Below are 21,627 nucleotides of genomic sequence, written 5' to 3'. Positions count from 1 at the left end.
TTGGGAATCCTCCCCGAGGCGCTCCTGGATATTGCTAATGTAGCATGTAGCAGTGTTGCTTGCGAATTTTCGCCTAAGTCATTTTCGCATCAAAATCCCGTTTTCGTTTTTGGCGAATTTTCACGAAAATCTTCAGAAATATTTGCATTTTCGACCAGCATCGAAAATTCATTGTATGTGGATGCTTATGCCCTTATGCGGAAAAATGTCCACAATAATCCGCATGGAAATTCAGTTCATGCGGACGTTTATACGGAAAAATGTCCGCAATAATGCGCAAGAAACTTCTCTGAATGCGGACGCTAATGCCCTTATGCGGAAAATGTCCGCAATAATATGCAAGTAACGCGAAAATGACTGGCATTAGGCGAAAATTAACACAAAAAAATTAGATGGAAAATTTGCCTGTCAAAACAAAATTACCGTATTTTTCGCCGTATACGACGCACTTTTTCTTCCCCAAAATGTTGGGGGAAAAGTGGGTGCGTCTTATGCGGCGAAGGTACGGATTTCGGGATGCAGAAGTGCGCAGGGAAGCACTATATACATTACCTGCTCCTGCCGCCGCGCTCCTGGCTCCAATCCTGGCTCCCCGATCCTCTTCTTCCATCTACCGCTGCCCGCTGCTGCCCCCGCCGAACATCGCTGGCCGGTCTTAATTAGCCGCAGGGATATGCTATCAGCACACCACGTGCCGGGGTCACGCATGCCGCCGAACGCTGGCCGGTCCTAATTAGCCGCGCAGGGATACACTATCAGCACACCACGTGCGCCGGGGTCACGCATACGCATGTGTGACCCGGCGCACGCTGATAGCGTATCCCTGCGCGGATAATTAGGACCGGCCAGCGTTGTAAGGCGGCATGCGTGACCCCGGCACGTGGTGTGCTGATAGCGTATCCATGCGGCTAAGACCGGCCAGCGATGTTCGGCGGGGACAGCAGCGGGCAGCGGTAGATGGAAGAAGAGGATCGGGGAGCCAGGAGCGCGGCGGCAGGAGCAGGTAATGTATGTGTACCTGCACAGGGGGACACCGGCACTGGAGGACACACGGATAACGGGGCCACAGGCACAGGGGACGCTACCACAGGGGACACTGCCACAACAGGGGGACACTGCCACAACAGGGGGACACTGCCACAACAGGGGGACACTGGCACAATAGGGGACACTGCCACAGGGGACACTGCCACAACAGGGGGACACTGCCACAACAGGGGGACACTGCCACAACAGGGGGACGGGGGACACTGGCACAGGGGACACAGCAGGCAGAACAGGGGGACACAGCAGGCAGAACAGGGGGACACAGCAGGCAGAACAGGGGGACACAGCAGGCAGAACAGGGGGGACACAGCAGGCACAGGGGGACACAGCAGGCACAGGGAGACACAGCACAGGGGGACACAGCAGGCACAGGGGGACACAGCACATAACACTGTCCCCATATGTGGTGTAATAGTATGTAATGTAACTGGAAAGGGGGAGGTAAAAAGTCCTTAAGACACCCCTGCATCATAGACACACCTAGGTTTAGTTTTTTCTTTTTTTCCTGATTTTTGCCCTCTAAATCTGGGTGCGTCTTATATGCCGGAGCGTCTTATACGGCGAAAAATACGGTAGGTGAAAATTCGGTAAAAATTTGTCAAAATAAATTTTTGCATTTTCGCTCATCACTGGCATGTAGCAGGGCGACCGCTTTACGGTATTGGTGTTTTGACTCTGCCTAGTTTGGCATGCAAAAGAAAATTTGCATGAGCATTGCCTCATGAATATATATATATATATACATATATACACAGTATATATATATATATATATATATATATATATATATATATATATATATACATATATATAGATATATATTCATATATATTCAACATCAATTCGCTGAGGGCTTGACTAGAGAGTGTCTGTTTGCCATGGCAACAGCGACGCTCAGCCAGCCAGCCTCAGTGTTACTTTGGTAACCGCGGCGCAGAGCAAGCACAGTTGGCCAGGATTTAGATGATTATTATGCACATTGCACATGGGGCCATTTAGCCACATACAGCGGCAGTGACAGCCTGGAATTACATGCTGAGGGATTCTCAGAGGGGGCCCTTTAGACCCCTAATGGGGCCCTAATCAGGTGCTTGAGGTGCCTGGTTGATGGTCCGGCCATGGTCCTGTCCCAAGTCATGTGAGTCAAGTGTCAGTAGAGGACTCTGTTGTGAACTCTTGGCTGCAGCAGAGTGGGCAGGATTATGAACTGAATATGAGAGGAAGATTCAGGGCTCGTTCCCACTGTTGCGACGCGATTTCGGCCGCATTCCGACGCTTGTAAAAACGCATGCGGATGCGTTTCCGCATGCGTTTTTACCCGCGATTTCGCATGCGATTTCGCATGGCAGGGTGCCATGCGAAATTAACCATGACACTGCCAGGGCTAAATAAAATTGAAAAAGGTGCGAAATCGCACGCGAAATCGCGGGTAAAAACGCATGTAACAAACGCATGCGTTTTTACTATTAAATACATTAGCGGCGATTCGCACGGATTCCCGACGCAGGCGAAATCGTTGGCTCTTTTGTGCGTTTTTTTCACGCTGAAAAAAACGCACCTCAACAACGCTACAGTGGAAACAGGCACATCCACTTGCATTACACGTGCGGATCTGCATGCGTTGGACGCATGCAGATTCGCGATAGTGGGAACGAGCCCTAATAGGCAGATAATTACAGTGTGTTATGTACTGTGTAACTCTACACTAACAGCATGGCATTTTTTTTTTATATGGGATGAGAATGGACAGCGGGGCAGAATTTGTTATATTGAAGATTCTCAGACACCACTCTTACATCATGCACATTTAGGCAGGATCCTACAGTGCTTTGTGGGTAATCCAGCTCTGCACACAACTTGCCAGTAATGATTTACTTGGTTGATGAGTGAATTAAACCTGATCAGAGCTGGGTCACCCATAAGGCACCTGAGGAAATTGCCTCAAGCCATATAGGAGTGGTGATAACAGGGCCCCCATAAGCCTCATGGAGAATCAGACATGCTCCCTTAAAGGACCACTATCGTGAAAAATTGTAAAATTTAAAATACATGTAAACACATACAAATAAGACGTACGTTTCTGCCAGAGTAAAATGAGCTATAACTTACTTTTCTCCTATGTTGCTATCACTTACATTAGGCAGTAGAAATCTGACAGAACTGACAGGTTTTGAACTGTTTCATCTCTTCATGGGGGATTCTCAGCAAGGCTTTTATTCTCTATAAAGAAATTCCCTGAAAAGGATTTATACAATGATGCTGGCCAGCCTCCCTGCTCACTGCACACTCTTTTGGCAGTTGGACAGAGCAACTGCCAGTCACTAAGTGCTTTTGAAACTAAAGAAACCATGAAAATCCCCCATGAGGAGATGGGCTAGTCCAAAACCTGTCGGTAATGTCAGATTTCTACTACTTACTGTAAGTGACAGCAACATAGGAGAAACGTAATTTATAGCTCATTTTACTCTGGAAGAAACGTATTTCTTATTTATATATGTTTTAAAATGTATTTTAAATGTTGCGATTTTCGCATTAGTGGTCCTTTAATGCATTTTACTCACCTCGGCATCCTGTCTCCATGGTTTCAGCAGCATCTCTCATCATGTGACCCAATATCACATATCAGCAGGTTACGTGATGAGAGACACTATTGGAGCCTTACAGACAGGACTGAGGAGACCAAAGAGAAGAGTCGTTGATCTGGCTTGGCCGTTGTTTGCTCTAATCTAAATCTAGATCTGAAGTTGATTGTTAATACACTATTAAATGTATTTGTCTTGCTATGAATGTAGATCCACTGCTTAGAATGTTACATTCTAATGATACAAAAGTGAGATGTATTTTCCCACCTGAGATTCTTGACCATGTGTAGAAATGGTGCCAATCTCTGCAAGCCTTCACTTTGGATATAGCATGAATCCAGATCAAGACATTCTGCTCCTTTGCAAGATTCGAGGATAAAAGCCAGCACAGTGCAGTGCAGAGGAGTCAAGTAGTATTCAGAAAACTCAAGTGTGCAGTTTGACTTTAAACACTGATTCACCAGAGCCTTGTTCCGAGACTCAAAGAAGTAAGAGAGAACAGTCATGCATTTCCTTTTATCTTCAGGATCTTTCCCTCGCTTTGTTATTACTGGAAACAATGATTGGAGCCACTTAATCACTTGTTTTGAAGCGTCAGTGGGTAACTCTCTTAAAAAATGATTCAAAGTAGACCTTGTGGAAGCATCTGAGAGACCACAAAGAAAAGGAAGAACCATTTGCCCATAACCATCCTCACAATTGCTGGCTTTCTGAATGATCAATTCCATGTTATCGGGACGATAGTGGAGATATTGAGCTAAGGCAGTGAAGAACTCCTGAATGGTGAGATGTAAAAAAGAATAGGTGGTTTTAGATGCTTCACGAGATTCGATGATGAAACTAGACAAGAGTGGTGAGGAAGTGTCTATTTTAAATGTCTGAATATCTAATTTTTTAAACACAAGTCTCTTGTTTAACAGACCATCTTCTGCCAGTCGTCCAAGAGAAGTAAGAAGATCTTTAGCACCAGAAGGGCGATCATCTGGTCTAACGCTGTGATTGGTCAGCATGTTTGCAACATAGGTCACAAAGAGTTGAGTTATCGTCTTGGGCAATGACGGTAATGATGAATTGGGTTGGGTTTTGAAACACATTGACAACACTGTACAGATTATCCAGCAGTAGGAGGGAATATAACAGAAAGTGTACAGAGCATCGTTCCCCTGCACATATTTAAAAACTTTGTCTGATAAATCTGTGTTTGGGAAAAAAAAATGATCAAAGTACTTCTGTCTGTCTTCTGAACTAAATCCCATTATTTCAGTTATTCTCTGGAAATCACCAGTTTCAAAACTTGCTAGATGGGTCGGGCGGCTGGTTACCAGTACAGAGCAACCACTGACAAGGGTTTGCTTTATCAAGCTAGTTACAATAACAGAGAGATTTCTTTTCAATTGTGTATTGCTACAAAGTTCATTGGAACTGAAGTCCAGATGGTGTTTACTTTCATCTAAGCCATCAAATATAAATAGTAGGTTTTCAGGACTTTTGAGAATAGTCCTGAGATGCATCTCCAGATGTGGATATCCTTTACAAATCAACTCCTCCAAGCTGATTTCCGACAGTTCGTTGAGTTCCCGGAATTTGAAGAAGAAGACAAAAGCGAATCTCTGATAGAGTTTACCAATCACCCAGTCAAAGACAAATTTCTGCATCAATGTGGTCTTCCCTATTCCTGGCACACCACTAACAAGCACAGTACGTGGTACACGTCCAAATCTGTGACACCAGCGGAATAACCTGTTTGAAGAAATACGTTCTAAACCTCCCTGTCTCTTCTGCAGATAATATTCCTGGACTCCTCCCATCTTTTCAAGCTCTACCGTGGAACGTTTTATGGCTTGACCAGAGGCAACCATGAGATCTACAAATCGCTCAGTAATAGAATAACTCTGCTTATCCATATTCGTTCCAGGTGGCTGCTTCTCTTGTAGATCCTTCGTTTTCTGCAGCAAATATTCTTTGTGTGTTTCGCAGACGTCTGTTGAAAAAACAATCAGAAATAAAATTTAAACAATAAGAGACTTATTTGTTAAGGTTCTGCATGACATGAAGAACCTAAGTGACCCAGTCATGCTGGTCTGAATTAATTAAAAACTGACCGCTATTAGGGAGGAAAATGTTTTACTCTTGCTTGGTTATTGTATATCATAACAAAAGTTACTAAAAAGGTTAGGGAAATAGTGGTCTGGTGGTTTAAGTGTAACAAATTCACGTCTCCCTGGATCACCAGATTTTATTATTTTAATATACAGAGCTTTGGCACATATGTTGAAAAAGTTTGTTCACTCCTGACGCTCAGGCATACCTCTGGTATAATACACAAGTTCCTGTTCATTTCGTTGGATAAAAGTACATAAAGTTTTATCCAAGAAAAATCATTCATTGAAGTATCCCAGAGCTAAGAACTATTGACCCTTTTTATCTCTTTCTTGCTCTTAGAAGCCATTTTCTGCTAGGAAAGTGTTTTATAGTTAGCATTTCGTATCAGCGAGGGTCACACTGTAGTCACTGTAGTCACTTCCTGTCTGAGTCAGGACTGAGCCAGACACTTACATACCTGATATTTAATTTTTTCAGGCAGAGAAAGAAAGAAAGAAAGAAAGAAAGAAAGAAAGAAAGAAAGAAAGAAAGAAAGAAAGAAAGGAACACAGCATAATTATTTGTGTGCTAGGCACTGTACATACCCATGTCTATCTCATCATGTCACATGTCATATCTCATCATGTCACGTCACCTTGGGTATCCTCTAAGTCACATGTCTGTCCACTGACTGTACAGCGCTGTGCTAGATCGTAGTACTATACACATAAATAATTGCCTTTTTAAAATGATTTCAACCTGCCAGCTCTGATCGCGGCTGACAAGCTGTTTTTGCTACAACCTCCTGTGTCCCCCTGCAGGGAACATGTGCTTACGTGAGTGCTCGTTCCCCGCTAATCTCGCAAGGACCGCCATGTCGTCAATCGGCATTAGGCGGTCCTGTGTCTGCCATGCTCCCACCGCCCATGGGAGTTAGGCAGTTGGAAGGTGGTTAAAGTTTCAAAAGCTTGGAATTAAACTGTGTGAAGTTATTAATTAAAGGTAATAGCCATGGATCCATTCCATGACTAATGCTTGAAGAACCAAGTTTAACTTGGTTAACTTTGAGTGTTGTTAACATTAATTGTACTGTTAGGTAGAGATGACCCAAACGGTTCGCCGGCAAACTTCTGTGGTTCGCGTTCGCCCGCGAACTTTATGGCGGTTCAATTCGCCTCCCATAGTGCATCATTAGGGTCAACTCTACATCACAGTCAGCAGGCACAGGCTATCCAATCAGGCTACACTCCCTCCTGGAGGCCCCACCCACCATCCAAAAGGCAGGCAGCGTCAGGTAGTGGACTCACTCGTGTGCCTGCAATAATTACAGAAGAGACAGCTGCTGTAGACTCTCTTAGGGAAAGCTTAGTTAGGCTCTTGTAGGCTTGTTAGCTTGCTCCTGGCTGATTGTTATTGCTAAAGAAACACCCCTCAACAGCTCTTTTGAGAGCTAATCTTGTTCTTGTGTGTGTATTGCATTTATATACAGCCCTGTAAGTCAGTTAGTCAGAGCTGGCCTTTTCCCCCTTTGTGGTATAATTAGTACTGTGCCAGGTGCACATTGTAATACCCATCACTGCATATAATACCTACCTGTTGTTCACAGTGCACCCACCTACCTACGTGAGCGCACGCAGTGTCACTGTGCTTGTCCGGTACCTGTCTGTGTGTGACAGGTGCACATTGTATTACCCATCATTGCATATGAAACTACCAGCAGTTAAATCCATAATAAATGGCTGATGGGACTTGCTATACATGGATCTTGTGCTCAATAGCATTTTTAGGAAGCTATGGATCATTTTTTGCAAGAGGTCACATGTACATGGACTTTTGAGTCTCTGGACTGAATAGTGCACTATTGTGTTTTTTTCTGGCTAGTAAAATTTTTGGAATCTAGTGATCACTAGCTCAGCACCTTATTCCTATGAAGGGACTATTTGATTCATTTTGGGGGGTGCAAGTGTGACTGTGATGTATGGTGTTTCTTTATTGCTCAATTTAAGGCACATGGAATTTTACCCTTAATTGTTGTAGGTTTTTTTGCTCTATTTAATCACAATTTGTAGCTTATTAGTGCAATCAAAATTCTCTTTTTGAGTGCAGCTATACTGGTTTGGGGTCCATTTTGTCTGGATATGTTTTTTTTACCAGTGCTAGCACCTGGGAGGTGTGATTATTGAAATTTGGAGCAATTATTTGTTTTTTCTTTGTTCACATAATGACAAAGCACAAACTGCAATGGGATGACCACCTGAGGGAAAGCAGCACACAAACGCAAATCCACACACCACAGTGGAAGATATGCAATTATTTCTCAAAAAAGGCAATATCCAAACTGTACAGTGATGTTGAAAATCAAGTGGTGTCATCTCTGGCACACAGCGTTGGGTCAAGGGTCCATCTGACCACGTGGTCTGTAAAGCACGGTCAGGCCTGCCCGAAGACTAAGTCATTCCCCCCACACAGCATCTCTGCCTGCAGGCCGCTTGACTGCCTTCTCCGCCACCACCAACAGGGTCCAGGACTCCAGGCGGATTCCTGAATTCTTAAGGCCATTGCTTGCAGCGGCCGCTATAATAATTTTTTCTGGATAATATAATAATATGGATATTGGGAATGCTGTAGATGTGATATATTTGGACTTTGCAAAGGCCTTCGACACTGTTCCCCACAAAAGTCTGGTGCAAAAGTTGAGGATGCAAGGACTGGGGAAGAGTCTGTGTGCATGGATAGGGAACTGGCTAATGGACAGAAAACAAAGAGTTGTGGTCAATGGATCGTACTCAAAATGGGAGACTGTTAGCAGTGGGGTACCACAGGGGTCTGTTCTGGGTCCAGTGCTCTTCAATTTATTTATGAATGACCTAGTAGATGCAGTAGTGAGCAATGTTGCTATTTTTGCAGATGATACAAAATTGTGCAGAATCATCAACTCTCAGGAAGATAGTGTCATATTGCAACAGGATCTGGATAGGATGGCTATATGGGCCCATAAATGGCAGATGAAATTCAATGTTGACAAATTTAAAGTCATGCATTTTGGTCGTACCAATGGTCTAGCACATTACAAAATAAATGGGATCCAGTTGGGGACATCAAACTTGGAGAAGGACTTAGGAGTACTCATCGACAACAAGTTAAATAATCGTACTCAATGCCAAGCCGCTGCAGCTAAAGCTAACACAATTTTGGGATGCATTAAAAGGGAAATAAAAAACTCGAGATGCTAGCATAATATTGCCCCTGTTTAACTCTCTAGTAAGGCCACATCTGGAATATGGAATTCAGTTCTGGGCACCACATTACAAAAAAGATATTGCAGTTTTAGAGCAGGTGCAGAGACAAGCAACAAAATTGATACGTGGGATGGAAGGTCTCACTTACCAAGAAAGGTTAGATAAACTGGGTTTATTTAGTCTAGGGAAAAGACGCCTTAGAGGGGATCTAATTAACATGTATAAATACATCAGAGGGCAATATAATAGCTTGGCGGATGAGCTTTTTGTCCCTAGGCCTTCTTAAAGGACCAGAGGACATGATCTGCGCATGGAGGAAAAACGTTTTAGCCATTTATTTAGGAAAGGGTTCTTTACAGTAAGAGTGATTAAGATGTGGAATGCATTGCCACAGGAAGTCGTTATGGCAAACTCTATACCTGCATTTAAAAGGGGCTTAGATGCTTTCCTTGCGTTGAAAGACATCCATGGCTACAATTACTAGGTAATGCCTAATGATGTTGATCCAGGGATTTTATCTGATTGCCATCTGGAATCGGGAGGGAATTTTTCCCTTTTGAGGCTAATTGGACCATGCCTTGTAAGGGTTTTTTTGCCTTCCTCTGGATCAACAGGGATATGTGAGGGAGCAGGCTGGTGTTGTACTTTATACTGGTTGAACTCGATGGACGTATGTCTTTTTTCAACCAAAACAACTATGTAACTATGGTGCATGTTCATGCCTGCCTATTTTTTCTGGCTGCCCTGCAGCTGCAACAACAAAACAAAAGGCATGTACATGTGCCCATTCCCCTTCGTGATCATTACCTTGCCACGGTGAAGGGGCTTGCGTATCACAATGAAGCAATGACCGCCGGCTATATGAGTGTCTCGGTGGGGGGGGGCCGTGGGGGGCGGCACACCCAAGATAATAAGGTCGTTGCTTCATTGTGGACATACCAAATTCGATCAGCTGGACAGTCACTGTTGTTCTATCATTGAGCTGCCTACCACAGCCCGACGACCATATGGGCTTGAAAACCGCCACGGCCTGCACTCTGGCCATGGTGCGCAGTGCGCACCAGTCCACCACGGCCGTCACTACACAAACAGCTGTTTGCGGTGCGTTACACAGTGAGTTTGGTGTGTCAGTGTGAAGCAGTACTCTAATTACCCTCCCTGATTGATGTATAAACATGCAGGATGTCTTAAAGCACTTTAGGCGTGCAATTTTGCATTCAATGTGATTTCTGCCCTTAAAACGCTGCTTTGCGTCACATCCAGATTTTTCCCCGGGACTTTTGGCGTCTATCCCACTCCACCATGCCTCCTTCCAGGTGTTAGACCCCTTGAAACATCTTTTCCATCACTTTTCTGGCCAGCATAAGTGTTTCTAGTTTTCCAAGTTCGCATCTCCATTGAAGTCTATTGCGGTTCACGGAAGTTCGCGCGAACCAAACTTTTGCGGAAGTTTGGGAACCCGGTTTGCGAACCCAAAATCGGAGGTTCGGGCCATCTCTACTGTTAGCCAGTGACATTGTTCCGATGAAAGAAACTTACAAATTCTGTTTTGTCGCAAAGGCTTTAGGGTAGCTAGTGAACATAAAAGAGAACATTGCAGTAATTTTTTTGCATTATTGTTTTATTGTTACCTTTAAGAGGTGGCAGTGAGTGGCCATCCCTATCCAACAGAATCTGCTCCAAAGTACAACCTTGACAAAAAAATATGATTGTTACTGCAAATATAGTCATTGTTTTCCATCTTATTAGGACATATATTGCATAATAAAGGCATTGTTAGACAGGAAATAGGGGAGTGAGTGTTTTTGCCTTCTGGGATAGGCACCGTGCAAAGCAAGTCTACAGATAGTCCCTGCGTTTCACCGACACCAATGCTTTCTCTGTGCTATACAGGATATTTACAATATTCATACAAAAACAGAAGTCAAACCATGGTAATGTAAACACTAGATGGGCAGATAACTACAACTTAACCATTTATACTGCCTGGATGTGAACCTCACGTCCAGGCGGCTGCTGCAGTGCTGCTGCACGTTCCGGCATGCTCCCGCATGCCCCCATGCCTCCCCCCGGTTGCCCGGAGTTCAATGAATGGGAACACGGTTCCCGTTCATTGATCTAAGTCCCCAGGAAGAAAAACAACAGCTTCTCATCAGAGGGCTCAGTCTTTCTGAACATAAAAAGTTTCCTGTCCTCTATATGCTTCCTGGAAGCGAGAAGGACTGAAAAAAAAATCTCACTGTGGCCATCTTGTGGCCAAATAGTAAAACTACATCTACATACATGCACATACATTTTTTTTTAAACACTCATTATTACATTATAAATTAACTGTTTATTTCCTACACCAAAAATTACCCAAATACAATTTTTTATCAAAAAATATATTACAATAAAAAAACAAACAAAAAAAAAAACATACATTAGTTACCTAAGGGTCTGAACTTTTTAAATATGCATGTGAAGAGGGTATATTACGACCATTTTTTAAAATTATAAGCTTGCAAATAGTGATGGACGCAAAACTGAAAAAATGCACCTTTATTTCCAAATAAAATATTGGCGCCATACATTGTGATAGGGACATAATTTAAATGGTGTAATAACCAGGACAAATGAGCAAATAAAATACATAGGTTTTTATTATGGTAACATGTATTATTTTAAGGATATAATGGCCGAAAACTGAGAAATAATGATTTTTTTCAATTTTTTTCTTGATATCCCAGTTAAAATGCATTCAGAAAATAAAATAATTCTTAGCAAAATGTTCCACCCAAAGAAAGTCTAATTGGTGGTGGAAAAAAACAAAATATAGATCAATTAACTGATAAAGTTATTAGCGAATTAATGGGAGGTGAAAATTGCTCTGTTGCATAAGGTGAAAAATCCCCTGAAATGGTTCGCTACTTGCAGCAAACCTATTGTTGTCCCAAGTCAAAACAATACAATAGAAAACATGAGCAAGTTAAAGCACAAAACTCAAATACCTTTGCTTGTAAGTCCACTACAGCCTTGTGCTTTCCAGTGTAGGACAGCTTTGAACTGAATTAAAGGAAGACTGTATTGGGGTCGGGAGAAAATGAGTTGAACTTACCCGGGGCTTCTAATGGTCCCCCGCAGACATCCTGTGCCCACGCAGCCGCTCACCGATGTTCCGGCCCTGCCTCCGGTTCACTTTTGGAATTTCAGACTTTAAAGTCTGAAAACCACTGCGCCTGCGTTGCTGTGTCCTCGATCCCGCTGATGTCACCAGGAGTGTATAGCACAAGCCCAGTATGGTCTGTGCCTGCGCAGTACGCTCCTGGTGACATCAGCGGGAGCGAGGACACAGCAACGCAGGCGCAGTGGTTTTCAGACTTTAAAGTCTGAAATTTCAGAGGTGAATCGGAGCATCGTAGACTGACTGCACGGGCACAGGATGCCTGCGGGGGACCATTAGAAGCCCTGGGTAAGTTCAACTCTTTTTCCCCCGACCCCCCTACAGTATCCCTTTAATCAGCTTTTTAACCTCACTTGAGCACGTCTTAGGAAGTACTGTACATCAAATCTTGGAGTGTACTAGTTCAAATGGCAAGTCAGAACAGAGAAATATGGGATATATGTAAACACAAATGACTACTTTTACCAATTTTTCCAACACTTAGGCCCTGTTCACAGAGGTCAGTTGTGTTGCAGAATAAATCTGCATGGCAATTCATTGACCATACAATTCTATGGGCCTGTTCACATTGCTACGCAGGGGTGTAACAATAGACCCTGCAAGGGATGCATCTGCAGGGGGCCCCACAAGCCACAGGGGCCCCGTGGGGGGAGAAGTTTATTTTACCTGTCCCAAGAGACTGACAACTAAGAGCACAGAGAGAAAAGGCTTTCTGCTCTCTGCACAATTGTTCTATTGACTGCATCTGCTCAGCCACTGATAAGGAATCATACAAAGTTTTGTAGACAAAGATTTGTAGACAGTCCCTATTCAGTGTGCAGCAGGCTCTTGTGTACAGTGCTCAGCCCCCAACCTCTCTACCCCTCCTCAAGTACTGTGTACTGTAGTGATGCTGGAGGAGTCTGCAGAGCCAGTTCTGCTCCATCAGAGATGGACAGAGTGAGTGTAATAAGCTGAGGCTGGGAGCACACTCGCCTGTGTGTTAACATGTCTTATCAGAGTTAACACACCTTATCAGAGTTAATATGCCTTATCAGAGTAGCATAGCGAGCGCTACAAACTTATGCCTGCTAATTGGCAATGACGAGAGCTCCACTCGTCCTGCCCTGAGCCCCTGCAGGTCCAATCACTTTAAAGGACATGATCTCCGCACTTTTATTGGCCCAATAGGCTGCCTGTTACTTGACAGGAAACTTGACAGGCAGCCTATTGGGCCAATCAAAGTGTGGAGATCATGTCCTTTAAAGTGATTGGACCCGCAGGGGCTCAGGCAGGGGCGTAGCAATAGGGGGTGCAGAGGTAGCGACCGCATCAGGGCCCTTGGGCCAGAGGGGCCCCGAAGGGCCCTCCCTCAACTACAGTATTAGCTCTTTATTGGTCCTGTGCTCAGAGTAATAATTTCTATAGATACTTTGTATAGTGGTAACAAGCTGTTCCTCATCCCCTTTTTGCACCTCTGACACTGTAATTGCCATTGGCAGGTTTTGGTGCGCCGTATCAGTTATGTATAGAGTGCTAGGGGGGCCCCAAATGTAAAACTTGCATTGGGGCCCACGGCTCCTTCACTACACCACTGGGCTCAGGGCAGGAGGAGTTAAAAGGCATACGTTTGTAGCACACGCTATGCCACTCTGATAAGGCGTGTTAACTCTGATAAGGCATGCTAACTCTGATAAGACGTGTTAACTTTAATAAGGCATGCTATTTGTCTTAGTGAATCAAGTCCTATGTGGGTCTGTATGTGTGTAAACATGCACGTTTTATCACAGAAGCTACTGTAAATTATAGAGAAAATGCTCTCAGTGCTTCACTGCTGTCTGCCTTTATCTGCATGGGGAAAACACATTCAAGTGTGCACTAGCTAATTGAAGAATATTGGTTCCCAGTCTACCTGTGCAGAAAGCGATGGGAGGGACATCCAAAGTTTTGCAGTGGGGCCCAGTGATTTCTAGTTACTCCTCCGGTACTACATTGTAAAGGATCACGTTATTCTAACTCGCTGCATGCAAGTCTAATGGTGGCCATACATGGTACAATTTTTTCATACAATCTTGCCATTTCTAAGTAGTATAAGGGTAAATTAAGTGAATATACTGAAAGGATAATTTAGGCAGTTCCCCTATATTACATAGAAATGGTAAGATTGTATGAAAAAAATTGTACCATGTATGGTCACTTTATTCCATCTCTATTGCAGTTCACACACATTATAATGTGTGCGTTATGCAACTGACCCCTGTGAGCCTAGCCTCAGGGTGAATTATTTAAAACTCACTTACCCCATCCACATATGTTATACTAACAAACTATTCATTTGGTATATTGTTTATTCCCTGTATTTTGTGCAGGGCTGAAGTCATTTTTTCCAACAATATTCATAGATTGTTACTTTTTATTTTTTGTATTGACTATATCACATTCCCAGTGGGTTACTGTAATGAACAGCGGAGATGCCGCCACGTGGTCTAGTGACAGGGCGGCTATCTCCGCGTTCAGACCGGCGGTTTCCGCGCAGCGACACGCGTCTGGCTTGGCTGGACCTTCTAGTTCACACAGAGAGAGCTACGCGTGCGCACGCCAGGCGACAGGACATACCAGCAGAAGGGGAATCAGCTGATCAGGCCGACAGCTGATCCCAGCTGGACTCTGGATTGGCTGAGTGGCTCGGGCGGAGCTGCACAGTACTGCAAGTATATATAGACCTTGCTTGTCAGTTGCTGGTTGTCTGCCGTTGCGAATACTAACGTGTGAGCACTCAGACCTCAGTCAGATCTTACAGTGTGTTACAACCAGGAGGACCTGGGAATTCACACTTAGCAAGATTACTACTGTGTTATACTTTAGACCAGTTCCGGGGTGTTGAGACCAAGGACCTCACACCCAAGCTTAGGATTACTGTGTCAGTGCTGTGTTATATCTTAGACCAGTTCCAGGGTGTTGAGACCAAGGACCTCACACCCGAGCTTAGGATTACTGTGTCATTGCTGTGTTATACTTTAGACCAGTTCCAGGGTGTCGAGACCAAGGACCTCACACCCAAGCATAGGATACTGTGTTATTCCTTAGACTAGTTCCTGGGTGTCGAGACCAAGGACCTCACACCCCAGACTAGGATTCTGCTTATATCTGTTATGACCATTTGCTCTGTCGACCTCTCTCGTGCTTTCTCATTCGGTACCTCTGCCTATCTGCCTACCAGTTGCCAAACCTTGCATGTACCTGGTTACCGAATTAGCCTTCTGTCTTTGTACCTTATCTGCTCGTGTGTTGCCGACCTGGCCTGCCCGACCCTCCTGGCTGTCACTTATCCTCCGAGTGTTCAGTCTGTCTTTACTACCCGTACCACTATTCCACCAAGTGTCAGTTAGCTGCAAGGACTCTTGCTACTCCGAGAGTCCTGCCTGCAGTGCAACCAGTGGCCTCTACCCCATAGGAGTCCTCTGGCTGCAGCACAGTCTGATTACGAGTTTACCAAGGAATCACTGGCTGCCAGATTATCTCTATCCCCTCTCTTAGGAGATAGTCCCTGCACAGCCGAGGGCCACCTGCTCCTCAGGTGGTCCCTGGCCGAAATTACCTGTGTCTCCCGCCTCACGGGAGATAGCCTACAGTTGCACCAAACACTTACACTTCATTAGGTGTCCAGAGGTTAGTCATACTTGTATTATTGGTGATTCTGCAGATCATCCATAATCAGGTATACATTTGTATTGTTGATGATTCTGCAGATCATCAATGATCAGATTCTCTCTGTGTGCTGACACCAATCGTTACAGAACGGCAGACCAAAAACATGATGGACGCACTGCATAGTCATGTTGAAGTCCTGACCACCGCGGTGAACAATCTTTCCGGGGTGATTATGTACCAGCAGACTCAAATCAATCAGCTATTTGGGGCTATTCAGGAACTTCAATAAGCTATAAATTCAGTGCGATCCCCTCCAGTCACGGACATTTGTATGTCCGTACCTGAAAAGTTTTCTGGCCATAGATCTGACTTTCGGAATTTCAGAAACCGGGTACTGTTTTATTTTGAGTTGAGGCCTACCTTGTCAGGAACTGAGTCCCAAAGAGTAACATTTATAAAAACCCTGCTGTCGGGTGATTCCCAAACATGGGCATATAGCCTACATGCACAACATGAGGTGTTATCATCAGTTCAGGAATTTTTTAAGGCCATGGCAATTATATACGATGACCCGGATATTGCTTCCACTGCTGAAAAGAAGCTCAAGATGCTCAGGCAGGGTCATAAATCGGTTGAGGCTTACGCCGCTGAGTTTAGGAAGTGGGCTGTCTCGGCTAGATGGGGAGCATATGCTTTATTAGACTGTTTTTTGGCAGGATTGTCGGATGCAATCCATGAAGTGGTGATAGGACATCCTGAACCCAAATCTGTAGACGAGGCAATTTCTTTGGCCGTGCAGATAGATCGCCGTTTGCGCTACCAGAAACAGATTTGTGGTAGGAATGCTATAAGATCTGTCTCATACGACTCTTCTATACCTTCGTCACCCCCAGACGAGCCGATGCAAATCCGATATTCAGGGCTGAGACAAGTGAAAAAGAGTCGCAGAAAGCCAAGAAAACGCGGTCTATATGGTGCTAAAGGGCCAGGAGAATGCTGCCGCCTGGGGTTAGTCAATACCATAGGCGAGCGGTCTTTATCTCTAAACAATAATCGTCTGCTCCTTCCCTGCTCTATTACATGGGAGGGTCGGACTAATTCCGCAGAAGCCTTTGTAGACTCCGGTTCTGCAACGAACTTCATAGATTATGATTTCGTAAAAAAATTGGGGATACCCTTGTTCCCACTAGACCGGCAGATTCTGGTCACTGCAGTGGATGACTCTCCGTTGCAGAGTAGTCAACCTCTTTTCCAAACCCCCTTGTTGTCGTGTTGTTTGGGGGTGTTACATGAAGAGAAATTACAGTTCCTGGTTCTGTCAATGGTAAACTCTACTGTTGTTCTTGGTATGCCCTGGTTACAACTCCACTCTCCGCAGATTGACTGGGCTTCAGGTCAACTACTGAAATGGTCAGCCCATTGTCATCGGCATTGTTTGGGGAGAGTTGCTGTTGGTGCTACCAAGATACAGGTAGGAGGAGTGGCAGTACAGTGTGCGGATTTTGATGACTGTCCTTCCAGGTCACCTGGTACGCATATACCAGGTAGTAAAAAGATCAAAGCTGACGCCCTTTCTAGGTGTTTTGAGCCTAAGACCATTCTACCTCAGAAGGTGGTTTTGGCAGCTACTGAGACCTGGGAGGACTGGGTGGCTACTCTGGGCCCTCACCAACGAGATGTTCTAGAAGTAAAACCATCCCCTCAGGCGCCAGCGGGTACATTGCAACCCTCACCAGTGCCAAATAAACTTCGGACTCAGAGAAAACAGACAGATAGGAGACAGTCTGTGAAGTGGAAGTTTTCACCTGGAGACATGGTGTGGGTGTCCACTTGACATTGGGCTTTGGGCTTTGAAGCAACCGTCATCCAAGCTGAGACCTAGTTTCATAGGACCCTTCCCAGTGACCAGAAAGATTAATTATATCACTTATGCGATTGATCTCCCAGCCAGTATGAGAGGTGTGAGATCATTCCATGTGTCTCGGTTGAGGCCGGCGGTGCACGTGGATTCCTCTCCCACCACCCCCCCCCCGTGAGGGTTGATAAGCAACCGGAATATGAGATCGAGAAAATTCTGGACTTTCGCTTAGTACAGAATTCTGTGCAGTATCTAGTCCACTGGAGAGGTTATGGTGTGGAGGAAAGTACTTGGGTGCCGGATTGTCGCATGCGGAAGAGTTAAAAAGAGAATTTCATGACTCACATCCTGGGAAGCCGGGTGGGAAGTGTCCGGAGCCCACTCATCAAGGGGGGGGGGGGGGTACTGTAATGAACAGCGGAGATGCCGCTGCACGGTCTAGTGACAGGGCGGCTATCTCCGCGTTCAGACCGGCGGTTTCCTCGCAGCGACACATGTCTGGCTTGCCTGGACCTTCTAGTGCACACAGATGGAGAGCTACACGTGCGCGCGCCAGGCGACAGGACATTTATACCAGCAGAAAGGGAATCAGCTGATCAAGCCGATCAGCTGATCCCAGCTGGACTCTGGATTGGCTGAGTGGCTCGGGCGGAGCTGCACAGCACTGAAAGTATATATAGACCTTGCTTGTCAGTTGCTGGTGGTCTGCCGCTGCGAATACTTACGTGTGAGCACTCAGACCTCAGTCAGATCCCACAGTGTGTTAGAACCAGGTGGACCTGGGAATTCACACTTAGCCAGATTACGCTATTGTTATTACTGTGTTATACTTTAGACCACTTCCAGGGTGTTGAGACCAAGGACCTCACACCCAAGCTTAGGATTACTGTGTCAGTGCTGTGTTATATCTTAGACCAGTTCCAGAGTGTTGAGACCAAGGACCTCACACCCAAGCTTAGGATTACTGTGTCATTGCTGTGTTATATCTTAGACCAGTTCCAGGGTGTTGAGACCAAGGACCTCACACCCAAGCTTAGGATTACTGTGTCATTGCTGTGTTATACTTTAGACCAGTTTCAGGGTGTCGAGACCAAGGACCTCACACCCCAGACTAGGATTCTGCTTATATCTGTTATGACCATTTGCTCTGTCGACCTCTCTCGTGCTTTCTGATTCGGTACCTCTGCCTATCTGCCTACCAGTTGCCAAACTTTGCATGTACCCAGTTACCGAATCAGCCTTCTGTCTTTGTACCTTATCTGCTCATGTGTTGCCGACCTGGCCTGCCCGACCCTCCTGGCTGTCACTTATCCTCCGAGTGTTCAGTCTGTCTGTACTACCCGTGACACTATTCCACCAAGTGTCAGTTAGATGCAAGGACTCTTGCTACTCAGAGAGTCCTGCCTGCAGTGCAACCAGTGGCCTCTACCCCATAGGAGTCCCCTGGCTGCAGTACAGTCTGATTACCAGTTTACCAGGGAATCACTGGCTGCCAGATTATCTCTATCCCCTCTCTTAGGAGATATTCCCTGCTCCTCAGGTGGTCCCTGGCCGAAATTACCTGTGTCTCCCGCCTCACGGGAGATAGCCTACAGTTGCACCAAACACTTACACTTCATTAGGTGTCCAGAGGTTAGTCATACTTGTATTATTGGTGATTCTGCAGATCATCCATAATCAGGTATACATCTGTATTGTTGATGATTCTGCAGATCATCAATGATCAGATTCTCTCTGTGTGCTGACACCAATCATTACAGTTACAAGATTGGATACGCTCTGTTAATATGTGGTTACACTGCTATAAAAATGTTGGACAACTGAAGTGAGACTTATATGGAGGCTGCCATCAGGGGCGTAGCAATAGGGGCGCAGAGGTAGCCACCGCATCTGGGCCCTTGGGCCAGAGGAGCCCTGAAGGGCCCCACCTTAACTACAGTGTTAGCTCTCTATTGGTCCTGTGCTCATAATAATCACTTCTATAGATACTTTGAATAGTGGTAATCATTATCAAACTGGGCAAAACTGGCAGAGGCAGGCCACCCGGCAGGTCTGCTCGAGGTCGTGCTGTCATGATTTGGTGCGGCCCTGGACCAAAGTACAGTGTTCAGAAGGTGCGTCCCAAGATTGTCAAGACGTAGTTGACTATTTAACACAGGACACCTCATCTTCCTCAGCTTCTGCACGGAAGCGTGACATATCTTCCTCCTCCTGCTCTGATTCTGGCACCCCACTTAAAGAGAATCTGTATTGTTAAAATCGCACAAAAGTAAACATACCAGTGCGTTAGGGGACATCTCCTATTACCCTCTGTCACAATTTTGCCGCTCCTCGCCGCATTAAAAGTGGTTAAAAACAGTTTTAAAAAGTTTGTTTATAAAAAAACAAAATGGCCACCAAAACAGGAAGTAGGTAGATGTACAGTATGTCCACACATAGAAAATACATTCATACACAAGCAGGCCGTATACACCCTTCCTTTTGAATCTCAAGAGATCATTTGTGTGTTTCTTTCCCCCTGCAGCTATCTTCCACTGAAGTGTCAGGCTGTTTCTTCCTGCAGAGTGCAGACAGCTCTGCCTGTATGTAATTCCTCAGTATGTGAAAGCCCAGCCAGCTCAGAGGAGGATTTATCCAGCTTGTAAAAGATAAGAGAGAAGAGAGAAGCTGTCCTAATCTAAATAATACACAGGCAGTGTGCAGAGAGGGGCCTAGAGGGGGGAGATGCATCACAGAACCACAACACTGAAGAACTTGGCAGCCTTCCAGACACAGGCTGACAAGTCTGACAAGAGAGAGATAAGTTGATTTATTACAGAGATGGTGATAGTAGAACATGCTGCAGTAAGCCAGAACACATTAGAATAGCTTTTGGAACTTGTAGGATGATAAAAAACAGGATGCAATTTTTGTTACGGAGTCTCTTTAACACTCAGTCGGCCACCACCATCAGGGCTCAACGGTGTGGACATTTTTGTGTGTGTCTGTCTCAGATGAGAGCAATGCCATCTGTACTCTCTGCCACCAAAAATTGGAAAGACCAAGACCCGCGTAGGGACAATTTTCTTACAGAGGCACATGATGACAAAGCACAAACTGCAATGGGATGACCACCTGAGGGAAAGCAGCACACAAAAGCAAATCCACACACCGCAGTGGAAGATATGCAATTATTTCACAAAAAAGGCAATATCCAAACTGTACCATGATGTTGAAAGGCAAGTGGTGTCATCTCTGGCACACAGCGTTGGATCAAGGGTCCATCTGACCACGTGGTCTGCAAAGCACGGTCAGGCCTGCCCGAAGACTAATTCAGTCCCCACACACAGCATCTCTGCCTGCATGCCGTCTTACTGTCTGCCCCAAGACTAAGTTGCACCCAGTCCCCACACAACATCTCTGCCTGCAGGCCGCTTGACTGCCTTCTCCGCCACCACCAACAGGGTCCAGGACTCCAGACGGATTCCTGAATTTTTAAGGCCACTGCTAGCAGCGGCCGCTATAATAATTTTTTCTGGTGCGTGTACATGCCTGCCTAATCTTTCTGGCTGCACTGCAGCTGCAACAACGAAACAAAAGGCAAGTACATGTGCCAATCCCCCTTTGTGATCGTTACCTTGCTGCGGTGAAGGGGCTAGCGCGGGGGTGCCCAATAGGTCGATCGCGATCTACCGGTAGATCGCGACCGCCTATTTGGTAGATCGCGGCCTCTTGGCCGCGTCCCGTCACATTTTGCGGCTGGCAGCTGTCCCATCGATTTCTGCTGCCAGCCGCTGGCCAATAGGAAGCAGGGAAGGAGAGAGGAGGCGCGGCTGAAGAGGCCATGACGCGACGTCATGGCTGGGGGCGGCGCCGGGCACGCACGCACGCACGCACGCCTGCCTTCCTGATTCAATTGTGCTGCCCGCCGGAGCGCTCCGAGTGCGAGAGGGGAGACCAGTCATCGCCGCTGGAGGGAGGTAAGTGATTGAGCACCCATCCCCACCCACCTATGCTACAGGGACCCATCCCCACCCACCTATGCTA

At 45.6% G+C, this 21,627-nt stretch overlaps 1 protein-coding gene across 2 annotated transcripts in view; it reads right to left on the bottom strand.

The window, feature by feature from the left end:
• LOC137532012 (NACHT, LRR and PYD domains-containing protein 12-like) overlaps positions 1-21,627 on the bottom strand; it is a 100,848-nt gene that overhangs the window by 21,553 nt on the left and 57,668 nt on the right. For both annotated transcript variants that reach the window (XM_068252099.1, XM_068252100.1), the window contains 2 exons: positions 10,582-10,641; positions 3,897-5,610 (listed from right to left, as the gene is read on the bottom strand). In XM_068252099.1, coding sequence (XP_068108200.1) covers positions 3,897-5,610; positions 10,582-10,641 — 1,774 coding nt within the window. The remainder of the gene's footprint in view (positions 1-3,896; positions 5,611-10,581; positions 10,642-21,627) is intronic.

This window comes from Hyperolius riggenbachi, chromosome 9 (assembly GCF_040937935.1).
Source record: "Hyperolius riggenbachi isolate aHypRig1 chromosome 9, aHypRig1.pri, whole genome shotgun sequence".
Lineage (NCBI taxonomy): Eukaryota > Metazoa > Chordata > Amphibia > Anura > Hyperoliidae > Hyperolius > Hyperolius riggenbachi.
This window is presented reverse-complemented; position numbering and strand designations above follow the sequence as displayed.